Genomic DNA, 24,633 nt, shown 5'->3' with positions numbered 1-24,633 from the left:
TTTGTCCCCCGTTAGACATGACAGCATATGTCTTTCACGAATACGTACGCCCTCAACTCGTCTCGGCCGCATTACAGTCAAGACTCAGAAGGATCCAGTCCAATGCTACTAGATCTCGTTCGCGTTGGCCGTATTTCCTAGCGCGGGGAGCCACAATTGCTTATCTCTCGGCGTTGATACCGCATATAAAATATGCTAAAACGGCGGCGGGCGAATGGATCCCGAAAGGAGCTCAAATCAAGAGTTGAGAGATTATAAATAAAAGCGAGTTGCTGGCTGGTTTGCCTCGAGCGGAGACTGCTTGTGGACCACAGCGAGTTCGGCGGTGCTAAACGGCATCTCATGTAACTTGCACTGCTCTTATTGCTGCTGTCGCTGTAGCCTACATTGCTAGGCTGGGCTGTGTGCAGTAAGTGCAGTGCATCTCCATTACGGGCTTGCGGAGCCGTCAATCCGTAGACATGGCTTCGTTCAGCCTATGAACCAGAGATGCCCAGAGTCCAACTTCCCGATCCCCGAAGATCCAGAGCAAAAACAAAAAACCTCATTCAGTTCGAGGCCGACGGAGAGAGGCCGACGGTCTTTGCGGCCAAATTCCGGAGTTGCTATGGATGCTTTGCTGTGCTCACTGCTTGCTAGGGAGCCTCCCACTCCCGATTCCGACTTCTTCCGATGTCCAACTCAAGTTTTGCTACAGATAGTTTACGAGCTACTTTACCTACCAAGGTATGGAACGAATTCTTTGCATGAAGCAAGGGTCTAGCGCTGTACGGTACAGGGCAGTAATGCAAGCGACGTTGCAGGAGTTTGTCCAGATACCATCCATCCAATGCTGAAGCAGCACAAGACACAGCACACAGCAATCGAAGATTTGGTTACCAAACAAAATGAATAAACCACCGACTCTCCCTGCAGCCTCATTGTTGATCGTATCAGAAAGTCTCCGAAGGGAAATCATAAGCTTGGCTCAAGGCGGTGAGTTCAGTTCAATTTCAGATCGACAGAGTTGCAGTCGCTCTTTGGGGGTTTCATTTCCCAGATCAGAGACATGAGTCTAGAACAAGCAAGGTGTTGCCCTCTGCTATAAACCGCTCATTTCAAGCCGACCCAGCCGCTGAAAAAATATTCAGCCGTATTCGATGTAGTGTTTAGTTGACCGGAGATGGTCACAGCCAGCCAAACTCAGGTCTCATAATTCACATATCACTTTTTGATCAAGAACCCTGTCAAATCCTTCAACTCATTGCCATTTTGTGAAGCTTGTACGGAGTAATGTTGCATTGTTTCGACAACGTGCTCCCACCAATGGCGGCTATTAGGCGCTGAAGCGCGTTTATGGCGGGAACTGCCCCGCCATTTCGTAAGAGGAAACTTAAGGTTGTCCTGGAAATGCCATGTCAATACAACATCAATAGCTACACCTAACAGCTTGACGCGACCGCGTCTTGACCTGGCTGTCATGTTCACCACACTACCAGACTTCACACCGCGAGACGTAAGGCTGTTATGGATGTAGTCAAATACAAATGCTAATACACTTAGTCGCATTCTTTGTGGTACAGATCTTCTCGCAGTCCTTACACCCCACCTGGACCTCTCGACGACTTTAGCGGTGATACACATAACATTCAACATGGCGCAAACCAGGCTCGGCAACGGACAAAGCTCATTGAGCGATCATCTCTCGCTCGGCTGGCCGCAGACGAACAGTACATGCAGAGAAGACGACTGAACGTTCAGAACTATGGCAGCGGCTGGCTGAAACCCCCAGGTGTTCCTAAGACATTGCACCAGATGCGTGAGGAGAAACGGGAGCAAGAAGAACACCAAGAAGCAATGCGCCGAGAACAATTAGCTCAAGAACTAGCTGAAGCTGAAGCGGATAATATGCCTGGCGAGGGTACTATGGACGATGTTCAGCTTGACGGAGCTCAGGATCTAGACGATGAAATTCCTGATGCGGATGAAGAAGGATATGCTTTCGGCGACGACGACGACGAGGAGAATGAGAACGATGACGAAGAGGATGATGACGACGAGGAAGAGGATGAAGAAGATGGTGAAGAGACAGATGATGAGGCTCTGAGAGCAGAGCGCCAGAACGACCTCATGCAAGCACGTATGAGGATGGGCGACGACGCTTTTCGCGAAGCCCTTGTCCGCGGTGAGCCGGATGCTAACGACATGTATGGCGACACCGAAGAACTCGAAGAAGAAGAGGATAATGGCCATCTTCTCGACGAGGAAGACTTCGCGCAAGACGATGACCTTGGCATGGACATGGACGCCGATCTTGACGAAGATATCCCTGAGGCTGAGAGCGGCGGCTACGAGCATACCGACTCTGAAGCTGAAATCTCCAGTAGCGAACAAGAGTCATCCAACGACGAGGAGGAGGATGATGAAGACGATGTTGACGTTAGTTTCGCACCTCGCTCCGCAACACTCCCTCGTCCTATGTCGCCTACCTTCCAGGGCCGTTCTAGCATGGCACATCCACGCGCCAGCATGGATCTAAGCAACCTTCTCTCTCAAGACGGTAGTAGTTTTATGCAGAGCAGTCCCGCTGGACGACGAGCCCGTCACGGCTAGCACTTTACGACTAATGCGACACGACCAACAGATAGACTAGTTCAGACAGCAGTGTTATATACCCATTCATTGTTCATTATCAAAGCAGAATTGAAATTGAGCGCCTCCCGTCTTTCGATATGTAGGTGAAAGACGGGCTGCTTGCCACAGGCTTGCCCAGAAGTGATTACAACCTTTGTAGAGGGCAACTTGATCGTTGCGTGATGTGATGCTTCTCCCGTGTCTGCCAAGATCACCGATTATCATGCATTATTGTAAATTACAAAACGCCCATCCAAACGCCGATTCAGAATGCAAATCGTACAGCTCTTTTTCTCTTTTTCAATCAATGTCTGCCCATGCTCTTAAGTCGATGATACGAGTCGTGTCGTGTGTAGAGCCCGAGATCAGAATAGCCAAACGTAGATGAAAAGCATGATCACAGCGGCAAAGAAGATGAGCCAGACCTTCCAGCCAACACCAGTTCGCTGAGCCATGACAAGCATGCGGTTCATAGTGCCACGAAGTCGCAGGCGTGTCGAGTCGAAACTATCGTTCATCTTCTCCGCCAGCGCCGAGGACTCACGGATCTCGTCTCCAATCGCAACCGTCATCTATCACCCAACTGTCAGCTCCTACACCACCAACAAACCTTGGAAAGGAGTAAAACTCACATCCTTCAACACTTTGACCTTGCCAAGAATACCCTCCACCTGCGCATCGTTCTGGCTCTCAAGCTCATTGAGCACCGCATCGCTATACTGGCCCCTCTTGTTCGGCGTCGCAGAGCGGAACGAACCAGGTCTTGATGCATCGAAACCTCCCTGTCCAAGGGGCGAAGGCGAGGGGGCTCCGTATCCGCCGTAGCCGTATCCTCGGTTTGGGCTCGCGCTAACGGGTCGTCGAGATGCTGCGTCACCGGTATAGCCCTCGAAGAGAGCGCTGCGAGAGTCGCGCTGATGAAGCGACGATGCACCGAATCTATGATGCGCTGTCAATATTCTGTCTCGAATCGATTGTTCGAGTTCCGATGATGCGATTTGCCACCATCTGCAAAGGAGCGTCGTACCGTTGCGCCATGACTATTCTGTCGAGACCAGATAGCCGGGGAGACAAACCAAGAAGGGGTTTGTGTATGAAGGAGATGAAGATTAAGAAAATTATCGAGGGGTTCGCGAATCTTGGGTCCTCCCCCCTACGATACCCTGGTTGTTTTTCTTAGGTGTTCTCTTAGCTGATGACAGCGGTCTGGCTCATTGGATTGGGGAGGACGGAGGATACGTACCGAGGGGCTGTCCAATCCCGTGTCATGGTCTGAAGCTCGGTGTTGAATTTCGACTTGAGGACAAGTCACGATCATTAAGTCGAGTTGTTGTTGAGTTGGGCACTTAATTACGTATACAATGACGAGTATAATGGTTTTACTGTGGATGGTAGACATAAGTGAGTCAGACATGGCACATGAGCTCAGAGCAGGCAGAGCTTCAGCACAGCTGTAAGGTAATTCCTCAAATCAGCGCGTGGTAAGCATCTCAACATTCATCTTGCACAAGGGGTTTGACTGTATTAATGTCATTTCAAATTGCTCATAAATGCCTGTAACTACACGCGTACAGTACATATGCAAGCGGTTGAATGCTAAAGGTGGCTGATGCTATCCACGACTCCGTGCCGCCTAGATCCCCAAGCCCAGAGACAGGGTAAACAGGTATAATCATCCGCGCCCACGCCTTTTTATTTTTGCTCAGTTCCAAAATTCATAACATCGTACTGTCCCCTCCATGAACATCCATCAGATGAGGTCATGACGTGCATTTAGTCAGACATCTTGGTGTCCTCGTTGGGGGGCTGGAAGTCTTCATCGTCTTCCTCATCCTCGTCGTCGGCAGGGACTTGCTCGGCGGCCTTGGCGAAGTCAATTTGGGCACCTCGAGTACGGCGGCCTTCGACGATGTTGCTGGGGTCAATCTCCTCCAAGCCATCTTCCTCATCTGCGCGCGGGTTAGCTTGATTCATAGACTGGGTTTTGCAGGGCGTGTGTAATTACCAGCTTCGGGGACCTAATAAAATCAATGTTAGCAATTGTCGAGAAGCAAGTAACGGAGGACGACAGCACATACCTCCTCCTCATCATCATCATCGCTGTCATCGTCATCATCCTCATCCATAGCAGTGTCCTCAGTCATCTGCTCAGCGGGAGCCTTTCCCTTTCCCTTCTCCTCGGCAAAGGCAGCACCCTGGGCCTGGGAAGGATCCTGGGGAAGAGTAGCGTTGTTGTCGGCCATCGTTGCGTCGGTATTGCTTCACGAATAGTCAAGGAGTGAAAAGTGCGATGTTGTTTGGCAGCGGTGTGAATGCAAAAAGAGGTGAACGAAGTGGATGTATGCAAAGGTTGAAATGCGGCGCGAGCTGCGGGTGCTGAGCTGCAAGTGCGACCCAGATCTTGTTCCCTTAATATCCATGGCAACCAGTGGAGGATGAGCTGATGGATCTAGCCCGATATGGACTAGCAGCACAACCTTACCTAAGGTATGCCAAGTCTCCCACATGATTTGTTAGAACACTCAATACCTAGTAGTACTGCCTTCAAGGTCAACGGGACAAGGATAGGCAAGGCGAGGTAAGAAAACTCAGGACCTTTTCTATATATCAATAAAATGACTTAGGTCAGTTCAGCATATCGCATCTTAATAAGCCTCTAGATCAGTATATCGTAGCATTCTTAATTAATATTAGAAGTTTTCTGACTCCCTCATAATATGCCTCCTTTATTAGTCTTCAATGCATTTTCTCATTCACAGAATGCTCTCTTATTCAAGAATTATGGCCGTTGCAATCTACTGATTCTCCTCGCATATCTGTTCTAGAGATATTGTGTCCACAGTACCGTCCGGTAAATCAAGTCGTACTGTGGTATCGCCATGAGACTCGATCAAATGAGGATCCAAAATCTTCCGTAAGGCGATGAGAGGGTCCTTAAGAACACATTCATGCCTCTGGAACACGAGGTTGTATATTTGCCATATCATAGATGCGTCTCTCTTGGGGTAGAAGAAGCCTGCTGCGATGCTTTTCTGCCGATTCCGGAATGCAAACGGGCTGCAGCTTCGGCATACTAAGGACAACTCGCTAGTCACATATAAGTTCACTGATCTTATCGTTACTCGAACAAGGAGCAAGCAAGGCAGGAGTCAGACCTATCCATTCTGAGTGCTGCCATTCCCGATCTTTCTGATAGTCGTTGAAGAAGTCCCAGGCATTGAACATGTATTAGCTATAAAGCCGTGTAAGTCCGGAAATTCCACGCGAGTGCTGCGGCAAGTTCAGGATCTGCCATGAGACGAATATGATTGAGGTTGTATGGCCGGTCAGCGCCATAGACAAATGCGACATTGAAGTCCTCGAAAATAAGTCCTTGGGAAACTACTACCGAAAATAGATACAAGTTCTATTAGACGTCAGCTAACTGCGACAATAAAGCTACACACTGCAGACCATGAGGTATGGAATGACGGTTTCCCCAATGGAGACGTGATGGCTCCCACACGAAACTCTCAAAGCGGAGGAAACTTCGCAAGCAATGCCTCAGTGTCTATGGGCGGCATTCACCGCGCATGATGAACTTCTTGGCCACAGGCACCTCCAGGACTACCAGTTGCCGGAATGTCGGTTTCAATACTGCAAACAATCTTCCTAGATATCCACAATACTCTAGCTCTTTGGGGCTGAAGTTGTTACGCAACTTCGGTGGCCCTCGTCACATAATCGAGTTGGCATAATCATGGCGGGTTTCGTTTCAATCGAATTGAAGGTGCGAATACCGATAACGTGAGTCGCTTGTAGACTGAATAGTGAACTCCAAGGTCAAAGAACACTCCTCGTTGGGGCCGCCCAACATAGGGGAGAGCTTTGAAAAGAAGTTCCTGGTAGCTGTATGGTTTGATTTCATGGTTTCATGACGCTCTTCCAAGCCAAGCTGCTTTCCATACGCTGGAAGCTCAATGTGTTGACAAACGTGCTGAATTAGTTCTCTGTAACGTCAACGCATGAGAAATCTGAACTTTTGGAAGGACTTCGAGTTCAAGGCAACTCTCTTCCAACACGCTTTGTATATCAAGAATTATTGGTCAGTCATATCCAATACCATAGGAAGATTTTGCTATAGTAAGGGGTTCTCCGAGCTTTTGGCTTGTTTCAACAAGAATAGCTCATCTCTGCACAAAGGAATGCGATACTCGGCAAGCTCAAGGATCCGGAGCCGGATCTCCAGCGGCAAAGTCCTCCAGCATGAAGTCATACTGGGCGTTGACGATGATGATGACAAAGCCCGAGGGTATCCCCCTTCCCCTTTTTTCTCCGACTTACCTCAGCTATAAAGTCTAAACAGTGTGCATACGAGAGAAGAACGAGCCAGGGCCAAGATCATCACGTTCATGTAGGCGCAGACACACGTGCAACTCACAGACCCCAATGCCTGGGTCTTCAACAATATGAGTCACGATGATTCAAAGGAAATGGTTGGCGGAAAATGGTTGGTTAGAGTCGTCAGTTTGCATATGTAAGTCTATTTCTCGTTTCCACCGGCCATCGACATGACAACCACGATAGCAATAAGCCACCAATACCTATTGAAACGTTAGCATTTTACTCTCCCATTTCGAATCAACAATACTTACTTTTGCAAAAGAGACTTGGGCTCCTCCTCGGCTGCCTTTTTGCCGTTTGGTGACAGCACAACCGGCTTGTTCAACTCAGGCTGAGCCCCCTTCTTCTCCGCGATAACAATAGCCTTGGGTCCAAAGTCTCTTGTCTGGCCAGCATCGACTCTCACACCCTTAAGCGCCACACTGCGCACATCACCGCTCTCATCTACAGAGAGTAATATCGTAGGCGCGTAACCGCGGTCAAAGTTCTCCGTTGAGGCAGCAGTTGTACCAGCAATCCAGCGCGAAGACTTGGGGTCGTAGATGCCAACACGGACGAGGGATGCGGTCTCGGGCAGCTCAGGGGCCTCGTAGGAGACGATCTCGGTGGAGATGAGTGAGGCGGCGTCGTAGGCGACTTCAGCTAGGATTTGAGGTGTCGAGGGTGAGGATAGGATAGGTTGGATGTAGACTTGAGCTGTGCGCTGCTCAGCGGCTACGAGCGCGGCGGCGCAGATGGTTGATAGGAAGGTTGTGATCCTCATTGCGAGCAGTGGGCAATGATTCGCCTTGATTGGTGATGTAGTTGATGGATGGTGAGTATGGCAGCTCTGGAGCTTGGAAACGACACATGGGTACCTCCTGGCATGTAGCTTCAGTATGAGGCGGTAGATTGTCGGCTAATCTATTTTAACGAACAATGGACATGCACAGTTGATACCAGTATCTAGACATAGGGCAAAACAGGCAAAGCTCTGATCAGTTTGATCAGGAAGTTTTTAATCATGAGAATGCAGATTACAGTGAATGCTCACAGTTGAGTCTAGACGCTCTCGTACAAAAAGTTTGACATAATACAACCCTTGCATTCCTTCCCATCCGTGTACCCTCTCAATATAATCGGAATAAAACCGCCCTTGTCCCCAACGCCTGTAAATGCAGTGCTATGCAGAATCAACTCTTTTCCTCTCGTCATGTTTCCGTTAATGCAATTAGTGAAAAATCTCCTTGCTGCACAGCCCACTTGGTTGGGTAATCCTAGAAGCTGGAGGGATTGTTGGCCTCGATGCCAAACAAAAAACCAATTGGTGTCGAGTCTAACTGTCCGAAGGCTCATTCTCTCCGTCTTCGGGGTCATCATCCTCATCTTCGTCTTCGTCGTCTGAACCATCCGATTCTAAAACATAGCCAGGGGTTCGTTCCACTAGACCCTTGTAATAAGCCACGAGGACTTCAGGGTTTGGAACAATTTTCCAGTCGACTCGGTAGAGAAATTCCAACTCTAGTAATTTGAGTTCTGCTACTCGAACGCCACCAACCCTAGCATAAGTGGTATTGTTCCAGAAAGAGTCTGATAATCCTTTAGCAGCGACTGTGGCTGCAGTAATTAAGAATCGATGCACAGTCAACGTATTGATGGTGAATTCCTGGTACATGGCGCACAGCCGATCAATGTAGTAAACCATGGCCAGGAGAAGCGGCGGTGTTAGGGTCGCATGTCTTGCCAAACGGTGGAGGTAATCTCGAACTGAGATTCCAGGTGCGGTTCTGTAGAATGTTAGCTAAATCCATTAAATCCGAACAAGCAGAGCCGCAATCTACCTTGAGTGAAAGCGTGTAAGTCCGCCATTCGAGATTCGGATGGCGTCATTCGTAGCGATCAACTCTGCCAACATATGCGCAACCAACTCTACCATATCCTCTACAGCACAGAGCTCATAACGATCTGGCAACACTTTTGGTGGCGGCGTAGCAGGTTTGGCACGTTTACTCGTCTGTGGTGAAGAGTTCGCAGTAGCAATAGCATCTGAATTGGTCGGGGGGGGAGAGCTTCGACGTTTAGTTGGTGAAACCCCGCTTAGTGCTTGACCTTGGCCTTGCTGCACAGTCTGATCCTGAGAAGGGCGTGAGGGGGCAGGTGATTGTGCAGGATGCGCAGAGGCTTTTTGAGGAATTGATGAAGGCGGTCGTTGGACTTCGGGCGAGCCATGTATACCAGAGTCACTCGCGACATACTGTCTTGGACGCTGTATTGGAGAAGACTTCATAGCGTCCGCGGACGATGGAGTGTCGGAGCGGGTAGAAGGCCGTCGCCGGAGAGCTGGCGAAGGCTTTGAGGAGTGCTGAGGGGACGAGGTCGCATATCGAAAAGCGGTAGGCGAGGCATTGGCGGAGGCGGACAAGGCTGGAGACGTCTTCAGCATGATTTGCGGCGCATCGTCGAGATGTCGGTTCGTCGGGACGGTTGGAGGATCGAGGGGTTTTGAGCCTGTTGAAGTAGTAGTGTGCGATTGGCTTAGGTTGGGTTGCGTTGTGTTGCGTTTTTGGTAGGGCTGAAAAGATGCGATGTTGAATGTCGGTAAAGCAAGACAAGGGTCTTTCAAGGTTGGAAAATGGCAACGAAGGAGTTGAAGTTGGAAATTGAACTCAGAACAGTAGATAAATCAAGTATGGGGTTAGTGGAATCGCGAATTAGATCATAGCGTTTGATCGATTCCAATCCATGTGGGCGCGACACTGGCGCAATCTGCAGTGTCAGGAACTGCGCTATGGACAAGAACGCTCACCGAAGGATATCAAGCTAGAGGGTTAGCAAGAGATCCTAAAGTGGCCTGGGCTGTTCAAGGTGGTATGGCACGGTAACTACTCCGTAGAGGGTGGTATGGTATTTGAGAGTGGCAGATGTTTGTCAGAAACGATACGACACGCGCACAAAGAGTTTGGGATGACGAAGGTGGGCTAGCAAGCCTGGCATTGGTAGGTGGAAGTGAGGTGAGTGGGAAATAAATCAACCGGACAAGCCCGGGGCCGGGGGGGTCCACAGGTCAAGATATGGGCAGCAGATGTTACAGCACGTAGACTTTTCTAAGCAACTGTACAACTTTGCTCTGGATGGAGACCGGACCGCGCTCTCACTCCCTCAGGTCGGCTGCCCTGCAGAATTTCTCTCCAGTGGAGGCCCGGTTGTTAGTCACTGGCTCAACGGCCTAGCAGGCTCATCTGCTCACTGGACGAGGCCTTGGCAGACCTTGGCAGAATGACTCGGGTCGGATGGCAAACTGAACAGCAAATCTTTCAATAGGTCCAGGCCCGAGATGGGTGAATCTTTTCTCAAAGCTTGATGATTCCCCCTCTCCAGGGGTCTCAAGCGAGAGAAGAGGCCTGAACCAACGCCAGCCACTAACCGGGGTGATTGGTTAGATAGAATTTGCATGTATCTCTTGACCACGGTGAATCCCTTAGTGGTGTAAGAATGGCGTCAGTGTGTGTTTGAGCAAACCAGATCCAGGCAAAGGCAAGTATCGTGACTGTAGACAAAGTGCTCTTGTGATTGACCATTGACCTCTTTCTTCCCAGAGCAATATCAAGTTCGGGGACTGTGCACTCAGCCATGGGCATGGCTTGATCAGCACAATAGCATAACACGTCACATAATGAGGATATACCGCTCAAGCACTAGACCACTAGTCAGACACCTTAAAGGTCCCTGCTTAGACGAAGGAGGTTTACGTTACCCCAGATGCACCTCATTCCCCAGAAAGAGCCTCGTACAGCCTGGTAGCCTGGCCCTGTATCTCGACGTTCGTGAGCCACTCAAACAACAACGTGGACGGAACGGCAAGCCGTCAGAGGTTGGAGCATATCACCACAGCCCAGATCATCGCTCAAATGCCGCGAGCGGATCATTCCAAAATCGGAGCTCGGTGAAGGATAGATCGAGTTTGCGGAGACATTGGGATGTCGTTGCTACGAAACAGTCGGTCTAAGATGTTAACGCGGGTAGCTGAGATGAAAGAGGAAGGTTTTATAGTGTTGTCTCCAAGGCCCCTCCGTTGTGGGTTTGATACCTGTCATAAAATGAACAGAAATTGATTGTGCCATACAAACACGGTCGACTATCGAGATACTTCTAATGAGGCAACATGGAAGATAAGCCCATATTCACGCATGGCATCTCGTAAGCCTCATTCCATTTCATTTCCTGTTCAATTCAACTCAGCGCCCATTTGAATTTGTTGGTATACGAAACTATGATTCAGGCGCTCGTGGGTTCTCATAGTGCATCACCAGAATTATTGGTGGCCTTCGAATCCACTATGAACAGCCTTGCTAAAGTTCTGGATAACGACACCTCCATGGCTATTGATTATTCAATCCGCGGTTCGAACTGTGGTTGTGAAACCAACGGCTATCAAACCAAAGTGGTCTATTGATGTGGTACAAATGGATGAGAACATCGCCCTTGATACTGTGTAGTCAGAATAAGACCGCACTTGAGCTCAAATCATTTGGTTTATTTGAAGCTGTAATTTAATCAACGGGTACAATTCACTTTACTGCATAAATATCAGTATGGTAAACGTGATTGACTGCCCAACCCCTCTCTAGTCAAGTCATGATCAGGTCAAACTGTCCCACGTATCTCAAGCAGTAAGATAGAAAGAAACCGAGCTCCACGTTTCTTGAAATGCAAACCAGTTACACAAAGCCTTACAAACTCGGCTGAAACCTATGAACTTGAAGAGAGAAAACTAAATCAGACGAACTAGAAGAGGACTCATGATAGCTTCAACATCATGCCTTATACCAGGCTCAACACCAGTGGCCCACGACCAGCGCTGTGGCTGCTCAAGCCACAGTGCTGTTCAATCAATTTCTTTATCACTGCGATAAGATAGAAGCACGTGCCATCTTTCGGAGTCCGCCTTGCTTGACGTGATCTACGACGCCATGTTTCCCCGGACTGGCTTTGATAGCAACTCGCATGTTTCTTAACAATTGACAACTTGAAATTCAGCAGCATCGAAACCCAATTTCCTCACTTATCGTATCGCCATCGGCCAACTTTAATCACTTTGTCCACGATTCTTCTCTTCTCGAGCTAGTCCCAGGAGTTATCAGCGCATATTGTTTCGTTGGATGTGAATGCGTCAACATCATTCAGTGTCCTCGATTTCTAGGTTAACCCCATTGAATAGCAGCCACAGCTACGTAATTCGGTCCATCTACATACAAAACCCTTCTTCGACGCCGTTCTCTTGCGACTCCAAATTCTTCGACCTATCTCATTTTAATATACACCCGTCATCATGGCTCGAGCGCAAAGCCACCCGATTCTGGCTCAGTTGCGAAACGCTAGAACACTGCCCGAGCAAACTGACGCCTTACGAGCCCTCAAGAATGAAATTATCGGCCATGTACAAAGAAAAGAGCAATGGGTTGGCTTGGGTGTTCTTGATCCAATTGTCAGAACATTGGCCTCGGCCAGGTCACCAGCGAAGCCAAACGGCAAGGACTCTCGGTTTCCTTTACCACAGAGGCCGTTATCGGAAGATGAGAATGTGAGGTTACAGGCGCTTCAGCTGGTGGCGAGCTTTGCGAACGGTATGCTCTCAACAAAATGCTCGACATCGCCTGGTTATAGTTACTGATGGACATGATTAGGAGGACCTGCTTTCCTTGCCCCCCTCCATGCGGCACGCGCAATTCCCTCCCTCATGGCCAACGTATCGCCGTTCACCAACGCACCGCAACTCGTCGTCGCAGCCCTCAAGGCATTGACCGACATAGCTGATGCTTCTGCCCTGGCGGCGCCATCTTCGCCCATCGATGTCGAATCCCTAGCGGATACCGTATTCTCCGCCCAATACCTCGATTCGTTCGGGGCAATGCTTTCTAACACTTCTACGAATATCCTCTTACAATCGCAAGTTTCGCTCGCAGCAGGCTTGATATCTCGACTTTGCCGTGAAGAGCGTCATCAACAAGCTTTGGCAACATCCGGAGTATTAGATGCGCTAGCTACCCGTTTAGCAAGCGTTGCGGTTCTTCGTGGAGAGGTTGTTCCAGGGGCTGATGCTTCAGCAAAGAATGATGGTCTCTTTGAGGCTTTCCCCGAGCCGGCGCCTCAAACATTAAGATTGGATTCAATACTTGAGGCTATCGGTGCTATTTTGGGAGATTCAAAATATCGGGCAAATAGACTGGCGAATTCTCCTTCTATCCTTGCTGTATTCCCACTGATCAAATTTGAGCCTGCAGGAACCCCGGATGTCGAGCAAACAGGCCCTAACAGCATGCGTCAGCATTCAGTGACTGCGATGGAGTATATGCTTCCGATCAACTTACCCCGAAACCAATCTTCATCCCCCTACGGCTCTGTACCACCAGGTGGCTCTTCGGATTCGCAGTCATCTAGCCGATCTTCTCTGAGCAAGTTCGCCTCGTCTGCTATATGGGATTCACCTCGATTTCAAACCCTGAGTTCGAGTCCTGAAGACGCTGAGGAGATCGAGAGTCCCTTTATTCCCTGGCTGGTCCGACTTGTGAGGCGCTCAGGTGAATATGAACGTCTCCTTGCCTCCGCTATTCTTGCTGCACTTATCAAAGGTGGAGTAGCAAGCAAAGGGCAAAGAGAAGCAAGCCTAGGACTTCTCGTGGTACCGCTTCTCGTCCGCATGATAGCTAAAAATGATAAAGATGTCTCAGATGTGAACGAGGTCGACAATGCGGTCAAACGCACTATTTTGGAGCGCGCACCATTGGTTTTGGCACGCATGATTACAGACAGCGAGTATCTCCAGAAGGCAGCCTACGAATGTGAAGCCGTGCCTGTGCTAAGTCGACTTCTCAAGCACGCCTACACTCCTGTAAGAGAAGGCACGCGGCCGCATTACTGGTCGCCTCATGCAGATGTCGATATGGAGGTTGAGAACAACTCCCCAGTGGCTCAACTTGGTCAGGAGGGTCAGAATGAGCTTCTGGTTCACCGACTCAAAGTGCGTGAAAGCACATTGACGGCCATCGCAGGGCTTGCAGGTGGTAAAGAAGACTACAGAAAGGCATTCGTGGCCGAAGATGTGGTTTCCTACGTTGTCGAGTCCCTTTCGGAGTATCCAAGAAGACCGCAGAGTGCAAAGGAGCGAGGCTCAGAAAAACCAAGCGCCGAGACTACCAGAAAGGGGGAACCGGCAGGATATGGCGCCAACCCAGCTTCCGTGATCGTTGCCGGGTGTCATGTTGTTCGAATGCTTTCGAGATCAGTCAGTATTCTGCGAACATCCTTGGTTGACCACGGAGTTGCGCTGCCCATCTTCCGCTTCATGAAGCATCCGGACGTCACTGTTCAAATCGCTGCTACTTCGGCTATCTGCAACCTGGTCCTGGAGGTCAGCCCAGTGCGAGAGGTATGTCTTAAGAAACCATCTTGTTGGAGTACGAAAACTAATTGTCACAGCTTCTTGCCGAGAATGGTGTTGTCACTGTTCTTTGCGAGCACGCTCACTCACAAAACCCGGCTCTTCGCTTGAACGGATTGTGGGCACTCAAACACTTTGTAGATGCCGTTGGACCCGATCTGAAGAAGGCATGCCTGGATGAGCTTGGATCTCACTGGCTACAGCAGTTGGTTTGCGACGATACGGAAGACATGGCCTTGCAGATGGCGAAGGAACGGGAAGCGTCGGGACTGGATATGGACGACGATGTGGATATGCAACCATCAGACGAGCCCCATCGGTGGATTTACGGATCGAACGGAATGCTTCGAGAACTCAACGCCGCCGACTCTTCAAGGCTGAGACAAGTTGAAGACAAGCTCGCAGCGGTACGAGAATCCGAATTAAACCCGGTCCGGAGAGCACGGAATGACGATGTAGCGATCCAGGAACAAGGGCTGGACATGATTCGGAACCTGATTGGAAGGCCTCGAAGTGGTCTGTCGCCAGAGACAACGAATGAGACAACGGAGATGATCGACTATTTGCTGCATGAATTCGGAAGCGAACGGTTGTTCGAGATTCTATCATCCAAACTGCGACCCAAGGTGCATCGACCTTTTTCCCGTCGAGTTACGAGTGGCCGAGAGCCCAGGATGTTCCACCCACAGAGCAAGATTATTGTGTCCGTTATATACATCCTAACGCATATCGCGGCGAGCATCTCACGACATCAGCAGATGATCATCGCGCAAACAGATCTTTTGAAACTTCTGGCGCAGCAGGCCAGCAGCAAAGATCGAGAAGTCCGGGTAGCGCTATGTCACTTCATCATCAACCTCACTTATAAGGATGACGATGGTGAGACTCAAGCTTGTGCTATCAGGGCGCACGAGCTACGAAAGCTTGGGTTTCAGTCCAAAATGGAGGCTCTTACAAAGCAAGATGGAGATTTAGATGTGCGGGAGCGAGCAAAAACAGCAGCGTATCAGATGGAGCAGGCGGGATATTGAGGTGTGTCTCGAGGTAATGGCGGAGAAAACATGGCGGTGTCGGAAGGCGTTGATTGGAATGGTGTGTTGTATACTAGACTACAAAGGCCATCGATGTAACCTATATTATGCTTCTTCTTGACATAGCGTGGTTGAATATTGATATCTGATGGGGGGATTTGCGGTAAGCTTGCAGTCGCAGTCACAATTTCCGTCGCATAGAGTCACATTTCCTTGGGTGATATGCTGGAATTAACGGCAGACACTGTATCTGCCGGGGCTAAGAAGCTAAGAGGAGCAAGGGTGTGTTGCTCGTGACTGATACGCTACAAGGGTGCATGACTGGGCTGGATCAAGTTCATGACGGAGGGTTGCCATGCAATGAAACGTGGAATGACACGGTGAAGGGAGGATGACGGTGGTTTATGGAGAGTATCAGTACATTATCACCCCGAGAGAAACATCATCATTGAAAGTGGAGGAATCTCGATACCCAAGAGCCTTGATATGCGAATACGTCGTAGATGTTGCGCGCGTGATGTGTTGTGAGAATAAGGTAGAGAGACATTGAAATAACCTTGTATACACATGCAGTCACTTTGACGTCAATTAATCAGCCCTGTCTGCGTAAATGCTCCGGCCTCAAGCGGGACCTCTCCTCTTGTGAGTCTTCTTTTGGGTTCGGCAGGGTTGAGCTAGGCATGGAAAGGGATCGACTGTAGGGTTTAGCATATGGAAACCACATGACAACTCGGAAGCCACGGAATTAAACGACTTGATATGATAGTGGCATGACATGCTTTTTGTTTGTGGTGTTTGTTACTGTTACCTCATTGTTGGTAGTGATGATTCACTGAGAATGACATTGCGAATCCGACTGACAGAGATGATACTTGTCATCAGATTCATGATTGTTTAATGAATTAATCGCCAAGTTAAACCCATCGAGAGGTGATGGCTTGGCTGACAGTTCGACCGTGTCATGTTGAGTATCGCCAAGGATGTCAACATACCCCAGCAGAGCCTCGTCCATCCAATCCATGCACATACACATGTAAGTACCCGATACACAGCGAGACTCTTTCACGTCATTCCCCGAGAGAGAAAAGAAGAAGTGCAACGCTCTGAGGGTTTCTTTGCTTCTTCTCACTAGCCAATGGGATTGAACGGGTGATGTAAACTTGACCAGGTGGAATCAATGATTCCTCAGATTGGGTGAAATGTGTTGAGGCATCGACGATGTTCACTGGGTGATTGGATCTTGGGTGTCTTCTATATAAGAGTGCGTCTCCTCTCGCTTTGGGTTTTCGTTTTCTCGTTCTTCATTGGAGATATAAAATCATACAAGTCACCGATCAATTGTACAAGAGTTTACCAGTACCAAAAGTTAGAAGACTTCATTGTTTGTTGCACTCAATATGCCTGCTATCATCTTCGCTCGAAACGATGCTCTCGACGTCAATCCCCAATCGGGTGACGCTCGTCTCTCCGATGCTGGTTCAGACTGGCTCTGGGCTGTGACAGCTATCTACGTTGTCAGCTTCGTATGTTTCCCCTATTCTCATATCACTACGTAGCACTAACACACATCAGCTCGCCTACTTCGCTCTCAGCTTCAAGCCTCGCAACAACGAGAGAATCTTCCACTACCTCTTCACAATTGCCCTCTTCGTCGGAGCAATTGCTTACTTCTCCATCGCCTCTGGAATTGCCTACTCTGTTATTCCCACGCAGCGTAACCTCGGCCGTGCCCTCTCATATCAGATCTACTTTGCCAAGTATATCAACTGGGTTGTTGCATTCCCCATCATCATTCTGGCTTTGGGACTTATGAGTGGTGTGAGCTGGGCTACTATCCTGTTTAACATCTTCCTCGCCTGGATCTGGTAAGCCACTCCTCGCTGAAATGAACGTACAGATACTAACAGCAGCAGGATCATCTCGTACCTTTGCTCCGCATACACCACAACCTCGTACAAATGGGGATTCTTCGGTTTCGGCACATTCGCCTATCTCATGCTTGCCTTCCAGACTCTCCATCCCGGCCGAACATCCGCTGCTCGCCTGGGTCTATCTCGGGACTATCTCATGCTTGCAGGCTGGGTGAACCTCCTCTGGTTGCTGTACCCCATCGCCTATGGTATCTCTGACGGCGGTAACGTGGTTGGTGTCACTGGAAGCTTCATCTTCTTTGGTATCCTCGACGTCCTTTTGATTCCTGGACTCGCTTTTGCCTTCATGTTTCTGTCCAAGCGCTGGGACTACGGTGCGCTCAACTTGCACTTTACGCAGTATGGTCGTGTCAATGCTGGCAATGGTGTCTTCCCTGAGAAGAGGGCTCCTGTTGCTCCTGCGGCTGAACAACCTGTTCCTGCTACTGCCACCGCTGCTGTCTAAGATGTGTCAATCATGTCTGGTTCGACTGTGGACACTAGCATCTGCTTGTTAGAAATGATGAGTGCGTTTATGAATAAGTGATTATGAGGACCCTCATTTCGAATATAGTCAAGGTATGGGAGGAAATAATGGTGAAGACTTTGGGGAAGTCGAAGATATCTTTCGAGTCGGATTGTTTTTGAGATACCCTCGTTGAACGGGAGTTGGATACCCTTTGGTTGTTGATGTTGTTGACATAACTTAATAACTAATTATCATTAATGTTGTCATTCTCCCATATTCGTATTGACAACTGGAACTCATTAGCTGTTTCGGTTATCTATAGAGTTTCTACTGAATAAATAGACAGCCAAATAAAGACATTCATTAACACCATAGTTTAAGTTATCCATAAAGTGACTTATACACACTAACGTAGTCCTCATCGAAAGTGATGTTCATCAATGGTGAACCTTTGATTCTGAAACTACCCTAAACCAACCAAATCAACACAACGAGGTCAGCGAATGTCTCACTCCAGAACTTCCAGTGCAGCCAAAGCCTGTTCCCCTTTACAGCTTCAATGAAACCAAGACAAATCAAGTCTAGTCTATCACTGCCAAGCGGGATCAACGTCACTTCTATCCCCACGACAAGCCACTTCGCTCTTTCGCGCTCTCGCGGTTGCCAAGCAACTATTTCTTCAACCTCTGCTACATAGTATAGAGTCTGCAGTGCGTTAATCAACCGGTGCTAACCCAGACAGCAACCACAATAGACGCCATTTATTTACTGCACTTCTATTGTTCAAGTATTCTTAAGACTTGATGCCTAGCATTTTCGTTACATCGCTCTTATGCTGTGGCTTGCGCAAGGGATGAGATAGTCACACAGCTCTGAGACATACGCCCCAAGAAAAGGGAACCTGGTATGCCAGCTCCACGTGGGCAGGGAGCACTAAGTTTAACTGCCAGGGATTGAAGATGGAGGCTGTGACTACTGAGATCCTGGAGAAACGGCTGAGTCCGGAGGGTTTGGACTTGAGATTCAGACGTCATTGCTCTTTGAATTAGAAAATGTTGGCAAGAAGCTGCTAAAGGACACTAGAGTCTTCCACAGAAGAATAGCAGATCCGTTGATTGTCAAGGAAGTGACAGTTACCATGTATACCTTAGTATCACCTGTCAAGCTGGACGCCTCCCAGCGACTCAACGGATACTCACTCACTGTGCCATCTCTCATCGGCCCATTCTTTCGTCCCACGGTGCAACATACCATGCCTGTCAAACTACGAGCCCCCCCCGAGCCTACCGACGTGGCACAGCGAGCCTAGACACGACTCTGCAGAGCGTCAGAGTTGACGTGATAGTTTGCGGGTTGCTGCATGTTTGCTGATCTACACGACCTTGTCTAACAACTGAAGGCTTCTTCAACATGTACCAATGCTATGCAAAGGATAGCACTCTGGATATGTGAGCGAGCATTGGATTGCGTATTCGCGTGAGGATATACACTGTGGCTGTTTCAGCCGAGTTGTTGACTTTGTTAGACTGGCTTGGCTATAATAAGCAAAACCAGTATCTCATCCTCGACACTTCGATGTAACTGGAAAGCTTGTAGACAGGGCCACTCACTCATCAATAACAACGAAAAAGAAAAGACGCCACTGGCTCAATTGACTTCGTGGCATGTGTAGGGCAGTCAAATTGAACCGGAGTATATGTCCGGTATGCTGCAAGTAGCGTCCGATATCATCGAAGCCAAAACTTTTCACATAGAAGACCGGCCTGTGAGCTGGTAATGCCAACGGCCGCAGATGCCCAACAGCGGGGAAACGCTACCTTGCCGCTCCGGCTCCCTTACACAAGAAACTCGATAAGAGACATTGGACCAAGACAGGTTTACTGTGATACAAGAAGCTGGTGTTCCCAGGAAGAGGGGTAAATCAGAGTCCAGGCTGTGAGACAGAAACTGGATTGTGGCTTGCAATGGGCAACCATAGACGAGAGCGAGAAAGAAAAAGCAAAGGCCATGTCTGAATCTACAAGGTGGTGCTTGAGCCTTGGCTTCTGGGCTCAAATGACAAAGAGGACAGAAGGGAAAGTATCCGATCGAGAGGCAAGCCCGCGTCGTGTCGTGCCGCGCCATGTTGAGACAACGACCAACAAGATCGGCAGTGCAGGGAGAGAATGGATAGCCTACTGGAGCTTAGTATGTAGCTAAGCCTCGACATCTAGAGCTGAGCCGTGTGCGGGTATCGTCAACGGTGTGAGTTGTGATATGGTCAGTCCCGATTCAAGGGAGGATTTGAGTTGAAACGGCTTGTCTCAGGAGCATATCTTCCTCGGAGCCTATTTTCGAAGACACAGACCTTTTGGCTGGGAGACGGGGAAAATGGTCTGATGTCTCAAAGCCAATATTATTGGAATGCCCTACGGGAATGGTCTGGAGGCTTGCGTCCGCTTGGCGGGTAAACGCGTGGATTTTCAGTAGGAAATTGTCACCCAAAAGCAAAGACAATGACGTCCCGGGGCTTCCAGGCTGATGCGGTGTTCCCTTCATTCTGTGATCAAGGTATTTGAGAGGGCTGGGGTAGATGACTGTGTTGGTGGCGTACGACAGATCAAGACAAACAATTTCAGTAGGTGAGACTTGGTGGTCCTCATGCTCATGCGAGGAGCTGAGCACTGCGGGCGTTGAAGACATGGTGGTAAGTGCAAGTACACAGTAAGAAAGGCCGTGATTCATCATTATTTGCTGAGAATAAACACTTTCATATGAAAGTGTAAGTGATGTGTGGTGTTGTTGGTGATGATGAACAGTTAATCACAATCAACCTTGCAAGGCTGTATTCGTCCCGTCCGGCCCGTTCCCCGCTGACAAGGTAAACCGAGAGGAGATCCCATTTCTGCAAGACGTTAGTTGTTACCTAGCTACCTAGTTCTGGTTAATGCAGGGAGGGGAGTCGAGAGCGTGGCAATTTAACGGCACAGAGAGACATGATCTGATCTGGTTTGTCTGGACCTGGCATGTCCAATACCGGATGAAACCTCTCCCGAGAGATATAATCCTAGAAACGAAACCAACACTGAATATGAAAAATCCAGGAACCAACAGAACCTTTTTACGCACGGTGAATTTCTGGAGGAGACCGGAATGCAGGAAAATGGTACCCGCAGCGCCGTGGCCAGGGAGTTGGGTTTCTTTGTTCTGATAGACTTCGTGATGGAGCGAATGCCGTGATCCAGTTGGTCAGCGCATTGTGGCTACCAGCGAATGTCTGATGTTTTTGACAGCTAGGCAGTTTCGAATAAAGTACCGAGATGAGTTGTTGACATGACTTGTGAAATGTCAAGGATGGTAGGCTACATGACTCTGCCGGAGCCCATGTCCGGGCAATGCGACCCTCAAGGTTGTATTAAACGATCAAGTATCCATAACTGAACATAGATGGGGTTGTATGAGCCGAGGAATAATCGACTGAAACAACCAGTCCTAGCTGGCGGTTAACAACGTGGATTTGGAGTACGTACGTATCCCATTGCCGCTGACAGTTGATGCTCGGCACAAGAGAAGATGGTGTGGTGCACAGCATCTGAAGGGCTGTCTAGGCTGTATACAACTGGCAGCCAATCTTGAAACATGGATGCATGAGGTCGTATTCCAGAGATTCTGGACCAAGCATTTGGATTGTCGAGTTGGGCATACACATCGTACAGTTGGCCACTGACAGTCAAAGACAGAATATGCGTGGCTGGAGATTAGTCGTGGGTATCCCTGGCATAACCCACGTTAGTGTGTTGCTGTTGCATCAGTTGCATCAGCGTGTGTGCATATGTGCATATGCATTGCACAAACAAACATTTCCAACAGCAAGTTGCCTGCCTCTGCGCAAGAGTTATATCTGAAACCAGCCAGAGATGTAGAGTTGATGGCTGGCGGTCTTTTTAGTTCCCCTCCATGGACCAGTGTTTAATGGATATTGTTCTGGCGGTGTCAGTGCTCGACACAGTACGCAAGGGAGATGAGCAGCACGGTACGGGACGGCGAGATTCAAGTGAGGAAAGAGGAGACAAGCCGTGACCCTTGAGACGCAAATGGTCTAGCGCCGTGAGATCCATGAGGGTTCCCGCGCACCGGGTCCTGTATCCCGCATGTATAGCCTGGCACTAAAGCACGAGAGCGGGGAAAGTTGAGACGCTATGTCGAGAAAGGCCAAGATTGATCAAGGTTGGTGGATGTGTTTTTCCTTGAGATGACGTGAGGAGATGGAGAACAACGATGAACAACCCGAATTTAGAGGTTGACAACAACGGCAGTGACATGTCAAATAAGCGAGATGATATTTAAAGAGCAATGATAGGAATCGGAGTCACAGAGGATAGGATACCGGTACTCAGCTGGGAAAGTGTAAAAAGGTCTCGAAGATGAAGAGTAAATGTTGAACTATTGCGCCCGCCGCATCGTATAGTGAGACATGGCGCACCTTGAAATTGATCTGTATGTACTTTTTCACATCTCGGTTCCCGTCTGTCCGAAGCAAGCTTCCTTTGCATAAAGCAAAGGGTAGTACGGTAACGTACTGTACAGCATCGGGATCAAGATATGCATACACTCTTGACAATGATTTGCAACATGGTTTTATGCCGTAGTTTTTCTTTTTTGTCTTTTCTTGTCATTCATCTTGTTCCTCGTCAAATATCGTATCCTTTCAGAAATCGTCTGGTTGTTGGGCTGGGATCTGGCTCCTTTAGCGTGGGATGGTGGGCGCGGGAGAGCCAGTCACATCTATCCTTGGCGATGCCACTGCGTGCTTCTGCTTCGCTTGCACCGTCGAATGCAAATGCAACTGCGACTGCAACTGTGATAGGCCGAGGCTGCAAAACCAATCCCAGACGAACGTGCTGTTGTCGCCCGGAGCACTTCACCTTTACGGGTACGTATTCCCGTTGCCGAACCCGGGCTGCAACGCTACAGTTGCACTTTTGCTCTGCCAAATCTGAAGTACAGCTAGTCAGTAAGTACCAGGACTGGGCAGAGCAAGGTGAGGAAGAGATTTGCAGTAGAACAGAAATGCTCCGACCCGAAATCTCACATCACATCACATCATGCCCCTTTCCAGGCCGCAAGTAAATTGTAACTGTAACCGTCGCCGTCGTATTCTGTGCCTGCCAGGAAATCCAAGGCTGGCACTGTGCAGACGCCACTGATGAGATTGATCGTCTCAGCTGAATCTACCCAGAATTAAGGTCCTCGGGAGCCCGTACTAAAGTCTACAACGCCACGAGCCTTGGCGCCCTTGAACTCTAACGAATCCGTCACACATGCGATCACCAGTGGCAGGCTGAGAATTCCAGAAGAATAAAAAATAACAGTCAAATCGTGAATGTTGAAGTTAATTTTTGACTGGATCTCGGAACCTGGGTCTTCCATCCAAGCCTCCCGTCTTGTCTTTTCCCCTCCAAGGTTGCATTCAACCAACAACAGCTTCCCATTGGGCCGATCCCAAGTCCCGTCTCCTTGGCCATGGACGAACACCCCCCAACAATGGGACCCCGAGACCAAAGATCCCAGGCGATCAGCCTGTTCCTCTTGGCCAGTCTCAGTGGCCTACAGGGCGTTTTGAGAGCGTCCGTGGGCGGTTCGAGTCAGCTGTAGCCACCTGAGCCAGGCTCCTGGGCCTAGGAATTAAGCCACCGTCCTCGTTGTTCAATTCATTCATTATTATCCCTGTTCTTGTCTGTGTCCACGGAGGTTCAAGGGACCCTTCCTAGCCTTCCATCAGACATCACACACACATACACACACACACACACACACACCTCGAATGGATCTCCTATCATCATCATCTTTTCGCTCTCTCGCGTTCTGTCAAGTGCCCGAGTGCTTAGTCTAACCTTAACTATCACCCTGCCCTATTTAGAAACAATTCCGCCATTTTCTGGTCCTGTCTGCCTCTAGTGATGGATCTAGTTTTACCTCCACCAGCGAACGACGTATTTACCCGCGGTGCCGCGGGCTTTTAGCATCCATTAGATCACGCACTGTACTCGCTTGCATCCAATCTATGTACCAATCCATCCATTCTCTCGTCCAAATCTGCATGCACTGACTGCACTGGACCGACGGGAATAGTGCTTGTTCAGTATCTACGTACCCAACCTCGCCTGCTTGCTGCTTTTCTGGCCTGTTCAACTTGTATCTCTAGCTCCACTCAGCCAACTTTGGACGTTCTCTGTTGGCTGGGAATGGGCCTTGCCTCCATTGCATCCTCCCAGTTTAAAGTCCCCTGCACAGGCTTGTTCGCTAGTGTCTCTTAGCGACATACGCTATCCATACGCTAAGGCACTTTGTCTACGGTCCTGGGTCTGCCTCTTCAACGGCCTCTGCCCCTGGCCTCTCGCTTCCTCGCTTCCCCTTCTTCTTCTTGTTCACTCCCCCTACTCGTTCATACCTACACTTGTCCGGAGTACCTATCTACCTCACCTTACTCCTCCTCCCGTCCTCTTCCTTCCTCTGGTCTAATTCTCGTATGTCGCTTTGAGGCCTCGCTCTCTTTCTCTTCAACTCGACTACATCTACCGTCTTCAATCACGGTCATTGCCCTCCGCCCGTGAATGAATTGACAAACTTCAATACACTTACGCAATTTCCATACTGAACTCTACTCTGCCCGACCCGATATTTCTAATTAACGGGCGTCTCACATTGAGGGTGAGTTCCCTGCCAGAAGCCAACCAACCATTCATCACCTCCAACGTGCAAAACCCTCTTTCAACCGTTTGAACAATTAACTTGTTGAATACCAATCGAGTGGTTCTGTTCGCTTGCATG

At 49.2% G+C, this 24,633-nt stretch overlaps 7 protein-coding genes across 7 annotated transcripts; 3 read left to right on the top strand and 4 right to left on the bottom strand.

Moving 5' to 3' along the window:
• Window positions 1-1,459: 1,459 nt before the first annotated feature.
• Window positions 1,460-2,592, top strand: FTJAE_10114 (uncharacterized protein; the record flags this gene model as incomplete). Its single annotated transcript, XM_037342924.1, has 2 exons — window positions 1,460-1,495; window positions 1,543-2,592. 2 exons carry the CDS (start codon window positions 1,460-1,462, stop codon window positions 2,590-2,592), a joined length of 1,086 nt encoding a protein of 361 aa, XP_037202832.1.
• A 386-nt stretch (window positions 2,593-2,978) lies between these two features.
• On the bottom strand, window positions 2,979-3,651 carry FTJAE_10113 (ER-golgi snare complex subunit; the record flags this gene model as incomplete). Its single annotated transcript, XM_037342923.1, has 3 exons — window positions 2,979-3,185; window positions 3,246-3,552; window positions 3,641-3,651. The coding sequence occupies 3 exons, from the start codon at window positions 3,649-3,651 to the stop codon at window positions 2,979-2,981; spliced, it is 525 nt and encodes a 174-aa protein (XP_037202831.1).
• Window positions 3,652-4,386: 735 nt separating this feature from the next.
• FTJAE_10112 (histone specific chaperone chz1) lies at window positions 4,387-4,856 on the bottom strand (the record flags this gene model as incomplete). Its single annotated transcript, XM_037342922.1, has 3 exons — window positions 4,387-4,562; window positions 4,619-4,631; window positions 4,692-4,856. The coding sequence occupies 3 exons, from the start codon at window positions 4,854-4,856 to the stop codon at window positions 4,387-4,389; spliced, it is 354 nt and encodes a 117-aa protein (XP_037202830.1).
• Window positions 4,857-7,135: 2,279 nt separating this feature from the next.
• FTJAE_10111 (uncharacterized protein) lies at window positions 7,136-7,759 on the bottom strand (the record flags this gene model as incomplete). Its single annotated transcript, XM_037342921.1, has 2 exons — window positions 7,136-7,196; window positions 7,248-7,759. The coding sequence occupies 2 exons, from the start codon at window positions 7,757-7,759 to the stop codon at window positions 7,136-7,138; spliced, it is 573 nt and encodes a 190-aa protein (XP_037202829.1).
• Window positions 7,760-8,311: 552 nt separating this feature from the next.
• On the bottom strand, window positions 8,312-9,418 carry FTJAE_10110 (phosphate system cyclin PHO80; the record flags this gene model as incomplete). The annotated part of the gene is made up of 2 exons (XM_037342920.1): window positions 8,312-8,762; window positions 8,817-9,418. 2 exons carry the CDS (start codon window positions 9,416-9,418, stop codon window positions 8,312-8,314), a joined length of 1,053 nt encoding a protein of 350 aa, XP_037202828.1.
• Window positions 9,419-12,304: 2,886 nt separating this feature from the next.
• On the top strand, window positions 12,305-15,444 carry FTJAE_10109 (uncharacterized protein; the record flags this gene model as incomplete). Its single annotated transcript, XM_037342918.1, has 3 exons — window positions 12,305-12,599; window positions 12,660-14,401; window positions 14,452-15,444. 3 exons carry the CDS (start codon window positions 12,305-12,307, stop codon window positions 15,442-15,444), a joined length of 3,030 nt encoding a protein of 1,009 aa, XP_037202827.1.
• A 1,397-nt stretch (window positions 15,445-16,841) lies between these two features.
• On the top strand, window positions 16,842-17,820 carry FTJAE_10108 (plasma membrane YRO2; the record flags this gene model as incomplete). The annotated part of the gene is made up of 3 exons (XM_037342917.1): window positions 16,842-16,967; window positions 17,017-17,309; window positions 17,358-17,820. 3 exons carry the CDS (start codon window positions 16,842-16,844, stop codon window positions 17,818-17,820), a joined length of 882 nt encoding a protein of 293 aa, XP_037202826.1.
• Window positions 17,821-24,633: the final 6,813 nt, after the last annotated feature.

Source organism: Fusarium tjaetaba, assembly GCF_013396195.1.
Source record: "Fusarium tjaetaba strain NRRL 66243 chromosome Unknown NRRL66243_c0000233, whole genome shotgun sequence".
Classification (NCBI taxonomy): Eukaryota; Fungi; Ascomycota; class Sordariomycetes; order Hypocreales; family Nectriaceae; genus Fusarium; species Fusarium tjaetaba.
This window is presented reverse-complemented; position numbering and strand designations above follow the sequence as displayed.